This window comes from Rutilus rutilus, assembly GCF_951802725.1.
Source record: "Rutilus rutilus genome assembly, chromosome: 16".
Classification (NCBI taxonomy): Eukaryota; Metazoa; Chordata; class Actinopteri; order Cypriniformes; family Leuciscidae; genus Rutilus; species Rutilus rutilus.
The window spans coordinates 28,708,104-28,724,903 of NC_140224.1; the positions used below are offsets into that span (position 1 = coordinate 28,708,104).

At 39.6% G+C, this 16,800-nt stretch overlaps 1 protein-coding gene across 2 annotated transcripts in view; it reads right to left on the reverse strand.

The window, feature by feature from the left end:
* tmem94 (transmembrane protein 94) overlaps positions 1–16,800 on the reverse strand; it is a 29,050-nt gene that overhangs the window by 9,273 nt on the left and 2,977 nt on the right. Inside the window, exons 3-18 of one of the 2 annotated variants that reach the window (XM_084434129.1) lie at positions 12,343–12,462; positions 12,128–12,255; positions 11,869–12,005; positions 11,384–11,592; positions 10,034–10,185; positions 9,845–9,947; positions 9,393–9,479; positions 7,698–7,814; positions 7,274–7,330; positions 4,116–4,220; positions 2,358–2,531; positions 1,944–2,156; positions 1,549–1,861; positions 932–1,105; positions 743–845; positions 429–637 (exon numbers count right to left, since the gene is read on the reverse strand). In XM_084434129.1, the coding sequence (XP_084290255.1) occupies positions 429–637; positions 743–845; positions 932–1,105; positions 1,549–1,861; positions 1,944–2,156; positions 2,358–2,531; positions 4,116–4,220; positions 7,274–7,330; positions 7,698–7,814; positions 9,393–9,479; positions 9,845–9,947; positions 10,034–10,185; positions 11,384–11,592; positions 11,869–12,005; positions 12,128–12,255; positions 12,343–12,462 (2,401 nt within the window). The remainder of the gene's footprint in view (positions 1–428; positions 638–742; positions 846–931; positions 1,106–1,548; positions 1,862–1,943; positions 2,157–2,357; positions 2,532–4,115; positions 4,221–7,273; positions 7,331–7,697; positions 7,815–9,392; positions 9,480–9,844; positions 9,948–10,033; positions 10,186–11,383; positions 11,593–11,868; positions 12,006–12,127; positions 12,256–12,342; positions 12,463–16,800) is intronic. The other variant, XM_084434130.1, reaches the window with a different exon arrangement.

Here is a 16,800-nt window from a genome sequence, read left to right on the forward strand (position 1 = left end):
GCATCTATCTATCTATCTATCTATCTATCTATCTATCTATCTATCTATCTATCTATCTATCTATCTATCTATCCATGTAACTATCTATGCATCTAACTACGTATCAACATATCTATCTATGTATAGATCTACATATCTATACGTCAGTCCATCCATCTACATATCTAGATCACATCTACATCTGCCTGTATCTATTTTTCTATCTACACATCCAACTCTCTACGTATCTATCTATCTATGAATTTTTCTATCCATTCATCCATCTCTTTCATATCTATCTATCTATCTATCTATCTATCTATCTATCTATCTATCTATCTATCTATCTATCTATCTATCTATCTATCATCAACAAACAATCATATCAAAGATATATATTTTTTCACTTTACAGTCCAGATCATGAGCTGAACAGACCATGTCTCTCACCATCAGAGCTCCAGCTGTTCCTGCGGCTGCCGTGTTTGATGGGGGTGGTACTGGGAAGCTCCACCCCAGAAAAGAGTGCAGGGCCTGGAGCCAGCTCCACACACTTTCCATTGAGCTGCTCAGACAATGCCACCTGCATAGGCTTATAGGCAAATGCAGAACAATATCCTGACAGACAGGCACGTTGGTAGAAATCTAGAACCTTTTTCCTATGGGGCATAAGACCAGTACTTCAGTACGGAAACAAAATTCTTCACTCTGCATTTTAAGAAAACTGAATGACTAGTGTCAGTCTTTTAATTAGTGTCTCTGACCTATCAGTGCCAGACAGCGGATAGATGTCCGCACCGTCCCAGAAATCCGTGCAGGCTTCCAGGATGAGGTCGGCCGAGCCGTGGGAGAGCATCTGCACATTATCTGAAGAGAGTTCAAAAGGCAAAGGTCAGTGACTAAACAAACCACCAAGGATAAACAGGAAGTGGGACAGAAAACAAGGGCCTTACTGGTAGTGCTGTCCCTAACAAACAGACTGATGAGGTGACTGATGGGGGGCTGGCGTTTAGTGAAGTTATGGAGGCGTCGAGGGGCAGATTCTTTGGCCTTCTCTCCTGAAGGAAGCTGGTACAGAGCCAGATGATTCTCATGCTTAAACAGTTCTCTCGCTCCCGGAGTGAAACCTGACATACAACAGAACAGGAAACAACTAATCTTAAGAAGGTTCTAACTATAGTATGTGAAGATACAACAATTAATCTAACATTACAACTGACTAGAAGCACTGCCAGACTAGATGCTGACCAATAATTAGGTACGGATTTTGCCAATTGATTTTAAATCTCTATATTAATTGCAATTAAAAATGTTGTTCGTGTTGTTATATTCTTGGAATCTTGGGACGGGGTGGCCCATAGAAGCTACAGGAGTACAGAATGAATAAAGACTCAAGTGCAGATTATTGTGCAACCAAAAAAATCACAACAATATAATAACTAAAAAAAGATTGCTTTGTATGCTTTTTGCCAAAAACCAATAGTAACAAAAACAATAATTTGTACGAATAAATCTGCAAAAAATATAAATCATGATCATGTATGTTTATTAACATGCCTCTCACACTTACCTATAAGGCGAGATAGTTCGCAGAGGCCCCAGGGAACGTGAACTGGTAGAACCGCCCCGTGGCATTCCTGCAGCGCCAGGTTGGACAGGTGATCTGAGAATCGGCAGAGCTGCTGGGTGACGGTGACATTACACAGGTTCAACAGGATGTTCAGGCCAAGGGGCTTCAAAGAGGGCAGGTGATTGTGCCAACCGGAGTCATCAAAGAGGATGCTGACGGGATTCTGCTGATCCTGGGACAGGCTCAGCATCTCCAGATGATAGTCACACACAAAATCTTCTGCTTCACACAGATCATCACCCACACCGCATGGCTGGAAATAAGAGACATACACAAAACACATGAACACAAGTGCATAGTCATGAGCTAAACTAGCTCTGCAGGAGTAGTCCTACCTGAGCAATGTCATCTCCACCCTCAGTGTCATCTCTGAAACTGACGTTGGAGCCCGATGGGTGTTTGGAACGGGTGGTTTGGGGTCCTCTTCGCTGGCGTTGAGTGTCCGAGGAACGGGCGGTGTCATGTGACGTCTCACTGGGTTCCTGCTCGGCCATGTGAAGGGAGGGTTCAAATGCTGGTAAACACAGCAGTGCTTCACCTTCCTGAGGCTAAACAGGAAGAAAAGGAAAAAAAACACACACAGACTGAGGGGAGACAAAACACAGACGCTAAAATAACAACTTATTCCAGTCCAGACAGACTTAACAGTATAATTATATATTTTCAAAACTTATGAAGTAACTTAATTCAAATGATCATAATTAAAAGAAATTGTAATTATGATGCTTCAGCCTAGCTATCAGCAGTACCTCATCTCGTTCCTCCTCGCCCTCTGTCCTGCAGAGGGAGTTGACTGACAGGTCGTCTCTGAGGTCATCCTGGCTGTCATGAGGAGGCTCTACTCGTCCGCTGAAGAACAGCACAGTCTCAGGACTGGGGTTGGGCCAGGACAGAATACCCTGCTTATCCACACAGCATAGCACCTATGAGTGGGTCAGGACATATGATAAAACAAGATACTTCATTATCAGTTAATAAAACATATGATTCTTTGAATTTAAATTAATATTAGGGGAATTAATTCTAAACTACATTTCCTATCAAGCATGAGAATGGTAAAACACTTAAAGTATATTTTAATAACTAATGAATGTCCTTCGCTAGTTATGTCACGCAATACAACATACGCTATGTTTATATGGCATTCTTTTAAAATGATTTGTAAATGCATTCCATTTACATTTACCAGCCATTTTATTAGGTACACCTATTCAACTGCTCGTTAACTCAAATATCTAATTAGCCAATCACATGGTAGCAACTCAATACATTTAGGCATGTAGACATGGTCAAGACAATCTGCTGAAGGTCAAAATGAGCATCAGAATGGGGAAGAAAGGTGATTTAAGTGACTTTGAGCGTGGCATGGTTGTTGGTGCCAGACAGGCTGGTCCGAGTTTTTTAGAAACTGCTGATCTACTAGGAATTTCACACACAACCATCTCTAGGGTTTACAGAAAATGGCAGTTCTGTGGCTGAAAATGCCTTGTTGATGCCAGAGGTCAGAGAATGGCCAGACTGGTTTGAACTGATAGAAAGGCAACAGTAACTCAAATAAGCACTCGTCACAACCGAGGTACGCAGAAGAACTCTGAACGCAAACAACGTCAAACCTTAAAGTAGATGGGCTACAGCAGCAGAAGACCACACTGAGTGTTAGCTAAGAACAGGAAACTGAGGCTACAATTCGCACAGGCTCACCAAAATTGGACAATAGAAGACTGGAAATATGTTGCCTTGTAACAACAGTTCAGGCTGGTGGTGGTGGTGTAATGGTGTGAGTCTACCACAGTCTATCTGAGTATTGTTGCTGTCCATGTCCATCTCTTTATGACCACAGTGTACCCATCTTCTGATGGCTACTTCAAGCAGGATAAGGCACCATGTCACAAAGCTCAAATCATCTCAAACTGGTTTCTTGACCATGACAATGAGTTCACTATACTCAAATGGCTTTCCACAGTCACCAGATCTCAGTCCAGTAGAGCAACTTTGAGAAGTGTTGGAACGGGAGATTCACATCATGGGTGTGAAGCCGACAAATCTGCAGCAACTGCGTGATGCTATAATGTCAATAAGAACCAAAATTTCTGAGGAATGTTTCCAGCACCTTGTTGAATCTATGCCACAAAGAATTAAAGAAGCAAGGTGTACCTAATAAAGTGGCTGAAGAGTGTATGTAGCATGTTTGCATGCATGCCCTCTTGCAATATAAGCATATTTATTTACTGTAAATACCTCTTGATATTAGTTTATACATACTGAGGGATGTGTCGTAATTATTGTTTGTGGTAATTAACAGCATGATACAGATGCAGTATCTCAAGGATGTGAAGAAACGTTAAATAATCGGAATGGGACCGATAATTTGATAATTAGATTGAAAATAGCACAGACTGGTCTTTTAATTAGTATTTATTTTTAAAGTTAATATTGGTCTTTTTATTTTCATCAAATTGCAAGTAGGAAGTGTAATATGTTTATGTGACACAAGGGGGGGCACTCACAGTGACGGAACCCAACGAGTGCAGTAGACTGGAGGTATAACAGAGGGTCTGGGACTCTCCTTTCAGTACACTAACCAGGTGTCTCCACACACAGCGTAGCATCTCCTGCACAGAATCATGCACACACACACACACACAAACAAGGTGTGAGTCGCATCCTCTCCCCTGACGGAAACTCATATCCATGCATCAGCACCTCTGGGTTTCGAAACGGCTCTGCAAAAATTTCAGAATTTATGAAACCTGGATGTTATCCACTGACAAAACACACACAGACATCCAGACACACACACACACAAAGCGAAGATCTATAAGACAAGGCCTTGAAGAATTAGGCAGGGGGAAAAAAGCAGCAGTAGCATGTCCAGTCTTGGGTTTGTCCTGGTGCATCCAGATATTTAGAGGTGTTTCATAAAGATAAATACACCTTGCAGCAGGAGAAGGGAGAGAGAAATTGAACTGACTGAATCACAGAAAATTTGAAACTGAAGCAAACAAATAAAAGCTTAAGGCAGCATCTACAGGAGAGCAGCACTGTGAAGCAAGAACTGAAAACAATTAGTTGAGGGTGAATATATCTGACGCACATCAGATGTCCATGAATCCACCTTTAAAGTCAGCATGAAATCAAAACTGAACCCGCTTACATTACCTAATGCATGTACCTGGTCTCATTGTGAATGAGTCATCAGTGCACATAATTCTAAACATTTAAAAAAAAAAGAAGTTGTCTTTCATCAAAACATAATGACTCACAATGTGTCTACACTGGACGCGGCCCGTCGCACCGCAACAGCTTGAGGCAGTCTACACTAAACATGACAACGAGACAGTTGCAAATCCATTTGTTCTTTGTGTCAGAAGTTGCGCGAGTGCTTGAAGTACGTGAGAATTAGAACATTAGAGCAGGGGGTCAGTTTACTCTCGGGAATTTGTCGTGCCGCATCCAGTGTAGACAGCAACACTTATTATAATGGGTTCGATTTGCTTTTGTCGTGCCGAGCCACTCGCGTCTGGTGTAGACAATGTGTTAGTCCACCCATAGAACAACTTTTCTTTTCCAATGACATCAATTAGGCCGTGTGAGCTATTAGATAATGTCAACTAACAACCAAAGAGCTATTTAGGTAATTAGGCAAACTCACACATTTGGCTCCATTCAGACAATTTGTAAAACGGAGACCCTTTTATTGGACATTAACATATGTTAAAAAAATATATTTATATTTTAAATAAATGCTTTTCCTTTGAACTTTCTATACATCAAACAATCCTGAAATGTTTCTTGAGCAGCAAATCAGCATGTTAGAATGATTTCTGAACTGGGTCTTGTGACACTGAAGACTGAAGTAATGATGCTGAAAATTCAGCTTTGCCATCACAAGAATAAATTACACAATAAAATATATCAAAATATAAAACCGTTCTTTTAAACTGTAATAGTATTTCACAATATTACTGTTTTTACTGTATTTTTTTATCAAATAAATGCAGGCTTGGTGGTGATCATAAGAGAGTATCAAATACACCTCATCGACCCCAAACTTTTGAACACTAGTGCATTTATAAAAATATATAAAAATATATCGGCTAAAAAGTTAACTATGTCAACTCTATGGAGTATGGTAGTATACAGATGACTCAAGCGACATCTTCACAAAAAGCCACAAAATCACAGGGTCTTTAAAGAGTCAGATCATCAGACAAACACACACACACACACACACACACAGCAGTTCAATAAACCAATTAGAATTTTATGAAGAGCAAACTTCTTGAAATATTTCTGTTTGTATTACAAAGTTTTTGAAATAAGAAATTAAACCAAAAAACACACAGCAGAAATACTTTCATATGTTCATATGTCTGATCTGTCCATGCAGACAATTACTTACCATACTTTGGAAATTTGAGAGAAAAAAATAAATAAAATAAGAGTCTTGATCATGCAGAAGTTCTCCAAATGTACATTAAAGGGATAGTTCGGCCAAAAATGATATTTAACCCATGATTTACTCACCCTCAAGCCGTTCGAGATGCATATGTCAATCTTTTTTCAGATGAACACATTTTCAGTTATTTTAGAAAATGTCTTAGATCTTTCAGTGGTTATAATGTGAAGCTATGGGGTCCACCTCCTTCAAGTCCCAAAAATGTGCATGCATCCTTCACAAAAGTAATCCATCCGGCTCCAGGGGGATAAACGAAGGCCTTCTGAGGGTAATCCGTGCGGTTTTGTCGTAAAAATATACATATTTAAAACTTTATAAATGAAAATAACTGGCTTCCGGTAGCTGTCGACGCGCGTTCACGGAGATGGATGCTGGCGAGTGACGTAGGACCGGAAGCCAGTTATTTTCCTTTATTAAGTTTTAAATATGTATATTTTTACGACAAAACCGCACGGATTACCCTCAGAAGGCCTTCGTTTATCCCCCTGGAGCCGGATGGATTACTTTTGTGAAGGATGCGTGCACATTTTTGGGACTTGAAGGAGGTGGACCCCATAGCTTCACATTATAACCACTGAAAGATCTAAGACATTTTCTAAAATAACTGAAAATGTGTTCGTCTGAAAAAAGATTGACATATGCATCTCGAACGGCTTGAGGGTGAGTAAATCATGGGTTAAATATCATTTTTGGCCGAACTATCCCTTTAACTCAGATAATAAAAAATAAAAAAATGTAGTCCAGACAAGCACCACCACTATAGAGAGAGCATAATACTCTATCATGCAAACCTCAGGCAGGCAGAAGGTGGGCAGGCAAAGGCCAAGGGGTCACAGGTCAGCGTGGGTGAGCTAAACTAATCGGCAGCACAAGAAGCGAAAAAGATGCAAATAAATAATAAAGATTGCGGGAGTATTGGCTGATTTTGCAAACTTGATCGAACAAAGTGAGATGTAGTGGCCAGGTCTTTAAAAAAAAAAAAAAATGAGAACAAACAAAAAAAAATGGTGGTGAAGCAAATAAATAAATAAAATAACAGGCTCTTTTTATAGTGATCCTTTGATATAGACAATTTGACAGAAATCTGATCAGAAAACAAAAAGGTGAAGAAAAAGATGACGGTTGTGGGAGGGTCCAGAGCAAGGGAGAAGGATCACAAGAAGCGTGTGGGGAACAGGTTGGAGAGGAGGAATACAGAGGATATACCTGGGAGGACACCACTTCCGTGTAGCTGCTTAGAGTGTCCTCAGAGAACTTAGCAAGCTGGGACAAGAAAAAAGTCTGATTAAACACCTGAGCAGATGATCAGCTCTCCGCTTCACCTCGGCTCTGCAATCCCTCCCTAATCCTCCCTACTACTAGTGTGAGCTTGGCCAATGAGCTTTACCTTCCTCATGCAGTGTTATGGCTGCAAATCAAAGTTAATGCACACAGTAATCATAGATAGAGCGAGTTATAATTTAGCAGCAATATACGTTGGAGTGGGATTAGGGAGTTATGAGAGTTGTGTATGTTTTGTGTCTGCTTGTGTGTGTGTGTGTGTGTGAGAGAGAGAAAGAGAGAGAGAGAAAACTGTTAATGAACAGCAAAAAGTGAGTGGAATGAATATGTGGCGTTCTGTGTGTCTTACCAGGCCAGTGGGAGAGTTACGGCTGGACTCGGCTAACACACGGGCCTCTCCATACGCATTGACCAGAACCCACATGACAGGAAACAGAAGAGGTAAAATGGGCAATACACCCATCATCTATTCATTAGAGAGAGCAAGAGAGAGAGAAAGAAAGAAAGATCGAAATTTACTATTAATACCAACATTGTTGTGCCAAATAAAAGTTTTGCATCAAATGTCGTTTCTTAAATTCTAGTTATTATGTCTCTCTGTGCAGTCTTTGAAAAAAAACACACAAAAAAAAAACATGCAAAATATTGAAATATGTACGGATTTGGAATATTTACCAATAATAGTCCTTAGATACATTAGAACAGCGATTCTCAACCTTTTTGACTCCAAGGCCCCCCACTGGGCACAAAATTATTCCAGGGCCTCATGGCACTGGATAAGGATTAAGAATAAGGATTTTTAAAGGGTTAGTTCACCCAAAAATGAAAATTCTGTCATCATTTACTCACCCTCATGTCGTTCCAACCCATAAGATACTTTGGAACACAAATTATTTTTTATGAAATCTGAGAGTTGAACTACCACTACTGCAACTACCACTTTCAAGCCCGCAGAAAGCTAGTTAAGGCATCACAAAAGTAATACATGTGACTCCAGTGGTTTAACCTCAATTTTATGATGCGACGTGAAATTATGTTGTTATTTTTATGTGTGCAAACAAAGCACTCGAGTCGCTTCATAAAATTGAGGTTAAACCACCGGAGTCATATGGATTACTTTTATGATGTCTTTCTGGCGCTTGAAAGAGGTAGTTGCGTAGGCTGTCAATTGAGAGACTTAAAAACTCTCAGATTTCATTAAAAAGATTTTGTTTTTGTTTTTTGGGTGAACTAAACCTTTAACACCAGTTTTTACTCACAAATTCTACCTGATACAATTTTTTAGAGCTTGGCTCAAAATGTAAATTAATAAAATCTTATAAATCCATGGGTATTTTTATAATGAATATAACACGGCTTTTCCAGGTCTAGAAATCACACCTTTTAAAATAAGACTACCTCATATTGGAGAAGTGAAGACAGTGGGAACCCTGATTCTTCATTAAAAAAAGGGATGAATTAGCATAAAACATATCTTGATTTTTGGTTGCTTTGGTTTGTTTTGATCTTGAGGCTCTTGGAAATTTAATGAGGCCCCGGCCCTGTGGTTGATATAAATACCTTGATATATTGTTGTTTATATAACTTTGTTATATAAATAGTTGATATATTGTGTTTGAATAAAAAAAAAAAAACAATCACAAGAAAAATACCTCAGGTTTCATAACATTTCACAAGGATGTGCTACCAGGATCTCGTAACCATAACAACGAAACTGTTTTCTTAAATTGACCATTGTATTTAGATTTCACAAACAGCCTCGTGGAAAGCAATTTTGTTGCTTGATTTTGTTTGAAACGATCATACAAGTATTGTCCCTTTCCCACAATGCCCTTCAAGGGTGCAAAAATTTCATTTGCCCAATCACTATTATGGCGTAGTATTATATATATTATAAAAAATATATTAAATGAAGAAGAGAACAGCTATGATGACCTTATCCTAACATTATTTTCAGAGTGGGAAAGCAGTTCTGAATAATAATTAAAAAAAAATCAAACTTAAAAAAACAAAAACAAATGCATTGTGATTTACTATTATCGACCTGCAACTGAAGAAAGTTGAATGGTCCAGGGGTGAGACCAGGAGTGTCACAGAAGTACCGGATCGTGTTAATAGAGAAAAAGGCCACCTATAAATGAAAAAGTTGACCAAAGATCATCATCAGCAAACAGACAATTTGTAAATGTTATGACCATTAGTCCCACTTTACACTTCTTGCATCTGGAGCATGTGAGTGTTGCAAAAGCTTTTACACTGACAGATGATTGTCCTATTGCCTCCTTCATACAAGATAATATGCAAAAGATTGGTTGATAGGCTTATTTTCTGCTGAGTTCAGCAGGCTCAACAGTTTAACTCATGCATACTACTTGTGAATACAGAAAACTGTTAATATGGGTGTCAAAATGGATGTAGACATGCTGCAGACACAACACGTGTGAAACTTTGTTAAACATTTTGAAAACTTAGTTCACGTGTTCAGTTTTATCATACCAATACAGCGGGACAGGCGAAATTGGCAATACTGGACTGCACAGTGAACCGTTCGTTATCGAGGGCTGTGATTGGACGGGAGAGAGCCAGGTCAAGACTGTTCCTATTGGCCAGAAAAAGGTGATTAGTTACTAGAGTGAGAAAATAAAATTGTTCACATATCACAAGTAAAAAAGCTGAGGTATTAACCTGACACTTTCGAGTATAGGTGTGCGCACCACCCTGAAGAGGCGGTACTGCTGAGGACTGTGGGGGCCCCTCCGCTCAGTCACGCGTGGGGAGGGAGGAGGGGAGAACGGCGGAAAAAGGTCTCCTGGCTCCAGCACGATGTGTTCGTCGTCCTGGTAACAGAAGATTCAGTGATTCAGAAGAACAGAGTGAAAGAGCCAGAGAACCCAAGAGAAACACTCTTATTCTCCAAGGTTTTCTTTTGTACGGTTTCAGATTCCAGTACAAAATACCAGGATATAGTTCATACTGATATTCCTACTTCAGTTAAATCATAATAGCTTAATCCTGGATCTCCTTTAAATAGTGGAACACTATTTACTAACCAGCCACGATAAGCGAGAGAACATTTTGTTGCAATGCTTTGTTTCTTTTTCAAAGGCATCACACTATGTAGCCCTGCCTAGTCAAGTTACCTTTTTTTATATAGTGCTTTATACAATACAGATAATTTCAAAGCAGATTTACAGTGATAAACAGGAAAATATCAATTCAATAATTCAAACTGAACTCAATTTTGCTGTAAAGCAGCTCTAAAAAGACAATAGGAAGCAGTCGTTATTTAGCTGAAATCAGTTCAGTGTTGATTCAGTTTGGTTCAATAACTATGTAAAGTTCATCAATTATGGAATGAGTTCAATTCAGCTATAAAGCAGCTCTGGAGAAAACACTGATGCTATCATTCAGTTCTCATGCAATAGTGTCAGTCAGTGCAGGCAAATCAGCAATATTGCTGAATACTAAGTGTCCCCAACTAAGCAAGCCAGTGGCAAGGAACCCAAACTCCATCAGGTGACAAATGTAAAAAAAAAAAAAAAAAACATGAGAGAAACCAGGCTCAGTCGGGGGGCCAGTTGTCCTCTGGTCAACGAACGAACAGTGTATGATTATGATTCAGGCTGCATTACAAGTCAGAAGTCAACCTACTGAAAACTAATTGGTCCAACATCCCACTCCACAAATAAAGTTGTACATTAAAAATCAAATACTTCCTGATTGGCTGTGATTGTGTCACAGTAACAATCTCTGTAATAACTATGGTTACCATGCAGTCCTGTTATTGTTAATAAGCTAATATTAAAAGATTATGAAAATGACAAAAGCACATAACTCAATTAAAATGAAAAAAGAAAAATCTGATTCAAAATATTACAAAAGGCTATAATAGTATATAAATAATACTACAATACAAATTTTACCATGGTAATTATGTATATTATAAAATAAATCTAAAATTGTTATGCATATAGTCATCCATAAATCTACACAATACACAAACAAAAAAATCATGTAATTCAGATCTGACATTACCTTGATGCCTCTGAGAGATGCAAAGGCTTCCTGGCCTGGTCTAAGAGCGATGACATCACCTTCCACCAGTAGACTGATAGGTAGATTGACCAGTTGCTCGTCTCTGAATGTCCAATGCAGTGACCAAGAAGGGGAGGTGGGAGTGTAGAGGTCAGGGTACAGAGAGGGGGCCCATCTGATTGGATGTCCTGCACTTCTCTCCAAATAATCTGGCAACCCATGAGGAAAAAAGTGAAAGAGTTAAGTGAACATTAACTTATTAAAACTTGGAACGACAAGTCTAGAGAAATGGAAGAACATCAGAGTGAATAAATAATGACAGAAAGAACTATACTATAATTCCAGTTATATAAAAGCATATTTAGCATTGCGTTGAAATGTAATGCAAATTAATGGATGAAGCCTAGCATAACCAAACCATCATTATTACTTCCTGAAGCAGGACTGATTCCTTTAGATGTTTATATACTCGCTGCTCCGCTCACCGTTCAGCTGTGCGATGATGGACTTGAGCCTCCGCACCATCTCGCTGGTCCGTAACCACTGCTGCCGTCTGATGAGGAAGAGGTTCAACAGCAGCAGGAGGAAGAGCGCACCTGCGTTCACCAGCTCTATGCCTTGGCTGAGATAAAAAGGTAAGCAGCTTACATAAAACAAAATAACAATGCTTATCCCAACTATTTGATAACATCCATTCAAAATGCCATTCAAAAGTTTTTTGCACCATCACTCATCCCTGCCCACCTGCCCTCCGGCTGGCTGCCATGACAACACAACAGCCCAACCACCACAACCAGAGTGAGAACAGCTCCTGGCCAATGGAAGCACGAATGCCGGTCGTTATGGTGAAGGAAGCTCTTAGCCCACAGCTCCTGCAAAACGAAAAGTAAAACCAAAATCAGGATTTCCCTGACAAAACTAATTTAACTGTGATGAAAACTGAATAATCCAGAACAGACCTGTATCGTGCATCTTCGCCGGCTGAATTTCTGGTGTTGCCCCAGTAAGTTGGACAGCTGGTCCCGTAGGGTGCACAGAGCCTGAGCCGTGGACAGTCCCAGTGGAGTCGCCTCCTCCTCCTACAGCACAACCAAACCAATCAATCCATGATAGTCACTTTGTTTGAAAAATTCAGGGGACAGGTGTGATAAAATGGCTTTTCTCATGAATATCAACTTTCAACATCATTCTTGCTGACAAAAGGTGCGGTCACATTACCAAAATATCAGCAAAATTTCACAGGCAAAAAAAGGTCCATTGTCTATTGTCAATAGTGTAGTAATGTACTGTATGAAGCACAGCTCACATAGAAGTCACTTTCAAACCAAGCAGATTTTTGTTGGTCAACGGGGCAAATCTGCGTGAACAACATGAACCCGTTGAGGAAATCTTTCACCATTACACAAAATTCCAGACTGTGTGAGTTAAAGTGCTCAAATGAACGTTTTATTAAAATCTGCTAATGTTGGTCCTTGGATATTGAAGTTCAATTTGATAAATAAAAAAATATGAAGTATAACTTACTGGTACAACTGCAATGTTTCTGAGCACGAGGGGTCCTGGTTATAATTCACTGTAGTTTATCTCTTCATTTTAATAAACCAAAATTGCAGTCTCATGTCTTTTGCAGCATCTTGCACAATGCATGGCATTCTTAAAAAAGCGACATTCAAGTTAAAAGAAGTTCAACTATTAAAGAAGCATCTCAAGAGTTTAGTTTTAACTAAAGAGTTTGCGTTTTAACTGCAACAACGCATTCTGTGAATGGCCCCTAAGAATGCTGTCTAGTACCACAGACAATAATTCCTTGTCCCTTATAAAAACAAACACAAATCATGTTTAGTAATGCACTTGTAAGAGAATTTAAAAGCAGAAATGTGAAGCTCCTCTTGTTATAGATTCTTCTACAATGTTTAAGAGGTGAATATACTTTATAAATAATAACTAGTGCAACATTTGGGCCCTGTTTACACCTGCTATTAAGATGCTTTTTGGTCGATCGGATCCCAAGTAGACGAGAGTACACCTGGTCTGATTGTCCAAATCTAGCCTGGGAAAACCCAGACAACTTCCGGCAAATTTAGATTTGCTCTGCAAGTAGTCTGGCAAAGAGCTCATTCAAGCCCATTTCTAATCCGTCGAAATCGCGGCACCCAATCAGAAACGTTGGGGCGGGCTTTACACAATGACGATCGCTCTGATTGGTTTTAGGTCTATCCAATTGCGCCCAGAGGCATTTGAGCGACGTCCGTTGGTGAGGCGCACCAACTTTTAAATGCATTATTATATTCAAATTGCAAACACATGAGGACAGTCTCCATGAAAGACCCACTGGCAGATGAACGTGCTACTACATTTCTCTCCGAAATGGTAGGAAATTAAATTAGATTTAATAGAGGATTTTAACTGTCACAAGATGATTGACAGGGCAGTTTACGTGACAGGATGCACGCGACAGATCCGTCCGATAAAGATGACGAAGCTACACATTCAAAAGTAAATACCTTTTCTTCACAAAAAGAGTACATACTTTTATGGCGTAGTGTAACTTAGGCGAATTGGGACGCAGCATATTGCTTTACACGATGACGACCGCTCTGATTGGTTTTAGGTCTATCCAATTGCGCCCAGAGGCATTTGAGCGACGTCCGTTGGTGACGCCCCTTTGGAAAGGAGTTATTAATGAAGCTTTGCCAGACCATAACTCAGTTACTACTGAGAATGATCTGGTTTTAACCAGGCTAGTCCAAATCTGAGAAGCAATCTAAAATAATTTTTGTAGAAATTGACATTTTCAAAAAGTTGAATAGTTGAATAAAGTCATTATTTTTGTGTTTTTTTGCACACAAAAAGTATTCTCGTCGCTTGATAAACTTAAGGTTGAGCCACTGTAGTCACTTGGACTATTTTAACAATGTCTTTACTAACTTTTCTGGCATGGCAGATATCGATTACATAGATTTGCTCTCAGATTTCATCAAAAATATCTTAATTTGCGTTCCGAAGATGAACGAAAGTCTTACGGGGATGGAACAACATGAGGGTGAGTAATTACTGACAGAATTTTCATTTATGGGTGAACTAACCCTTTAAGGGAATGCCGACACAGTAAGTCAAACCTATTTATTTAGGCAGAAACTTTTATTGCTCAACATGCCTATTATGGTCACAAAAGAAAAGGCTCTCTCCCCTCTGACGCATTTTGGCTATCCTACCAGCATTACCAGTGGATTTGTGGGACAGCTAGGGTCCTGTAGTAGCAAACGAGGGCCCACCACTATAAATAAACACACCACTTTCCCACAGCCAGAGAGTGCCTGAACTAAATCCTTTCATGAGCATCTCTCACACATCAACGAGCAGAGATTTACCATCAGCTCGCACACAGACACATGCGGTCACACACGGTGGCCCATTATGGGTAAACCACTCAAGACCTTGAAAAATGCACCACACAATCACACCCAGAGCTGAGAAAAGTGCACGTACACCTGGCACGGCACTTCCACCTGTTCACGGTACTCGAGATTAATCACACGCAAACAACAGACTTAAGCCTTCGCACACGAGACCTAAACGTTGATCCCGGACAGTCGGATTCAGACAGATCACAAACAACTGAGTTTGTTAGAGGAAGTGTGCACAGATCCACTCACTTTATTCTTCCAGAACCAGGTCCCATTTTTCAGGATCATGGCTGCGACTACTCCCTCTGCTGCCGACAGACTAATGTACGACTGGTGCGCGTGTGGGCTGGACAGGAGTGTGTCGGGTGCTACGGGATAATGTATGCTGCTGTTTCAGCACCAGTCACACGGTCTGGACAGACAGTCTCTGCCTCTGCGCATTCAGAGGCTCTGTTTTGGGCACGTCCCAGCCACCCTTGTGTAGTCTGCCAGTTAAAAAAAAAAGCATTGCACATTAAAATCAGTGCAATTGACCAGAGAGAATGAACACAACTGTTCTTTTCAGACCGGTAACAGTGTGTGGGTCTGCTAAAAACAGTTAAGCTGAAGGAGAATGAACAGAAAAGAAAGGAGGTTTTGTCAGTTCTAGCATGAATTAGTCTGAGAGCTCTGCAGAGGCAGCTGCAACACTTCGCCTGAAGAGAAACAGGCAAAAAATGGTGTAAAATGACAATGAAAAGCTGTAGAGGATGAGCAAGTATCAGGGTTGGAGAGCTTTTGAGAGAAATAATTAGAGAATAAAGTGAGGGAAAGGGGCTTGACAGACAAGCAAAAGCATGGTGTGCCCTCGCCGCCCTGTCCAGGCATTCATCCATTCCAGCTAACACAGCAATTTACGGTCCTAGCAGTGATGTGGTGCGGCAGGACAAAGAGCATCCTCAATGAACCCTACAACCTTACTAAAGTAGGGATGTCCATTTTTAAATAGTGACAGATTGAGATATATTTAATATGTATATATTTTAAAAAAAGCCATTATTTTGACATTTTAAAAAATTAAATATGACATAAAACGTTAATATATATAGATCCAGCTGTTACTGTCCGATGGCAACAACTATCCCAGCACACTCTCATTACCTCAGCAAAATCAATACAGGTAAGACAAGAACCAAAAAGGGGATCTCAGCAACATCATTACTGCCAAATTACACAGTCATACAGTCTTACAAAGTCATACTGCCAATGACTTTGATGATGCTGTCAAAATTCAGCTAAATTTAGATGTTTAAGTTACTTGAGTTTAATTGATTAAAAAAGGATAAATTCATTCTCTCAATAAATTCAATCACAGAAATATACATATATGTGAACCTGGACCACAAAACCAAAGTCATATGGGTCAGTTTTTTTAAATTGAGACAACATCTGAAAGCTGAATAAGCTTCCCATTGATGTATGGTTTGTTAGGATAGGACAATATTTGGGCCGAGATACAACTATTTGAACATCTGGAATCTTTGATGAATTTGGTGAAATCACCTGTACAGTTGTCCATTTATGTGTGCGAATGTGCTGCATTTACTCACAAAAATAAATGTTTTATATATTTACGGTAGGAAATTTACAAAATATCTTCATGGAACATGATCTTTACTTAATATCCTCATGATTTTTGGCATAAAAGAAAACCGATAATTTTGACCCATGTTGGCTATTGCCACAAATATAGCCGTGCGATATGTGACTGGTTTTGTGATCCAGGGTCACATATGAGCAAGTGAAATAAATTATGTGACTGCTGACAAATGTACAATATTTTAACATGCTAATACATGAAACAAAGCTACTGTTTCCACGAGGTATAGGTAAGGTCACTGAATTTCTGGCCCAATTCACTCCTTTTCAGGCACATTTTAAACTACAACATACAAATTCATATCAAGCTTTTCTTCATGTCCAAAGTCAAAAAGACAATATGCCTTTCACAACCTCTACAACTTCCATCTC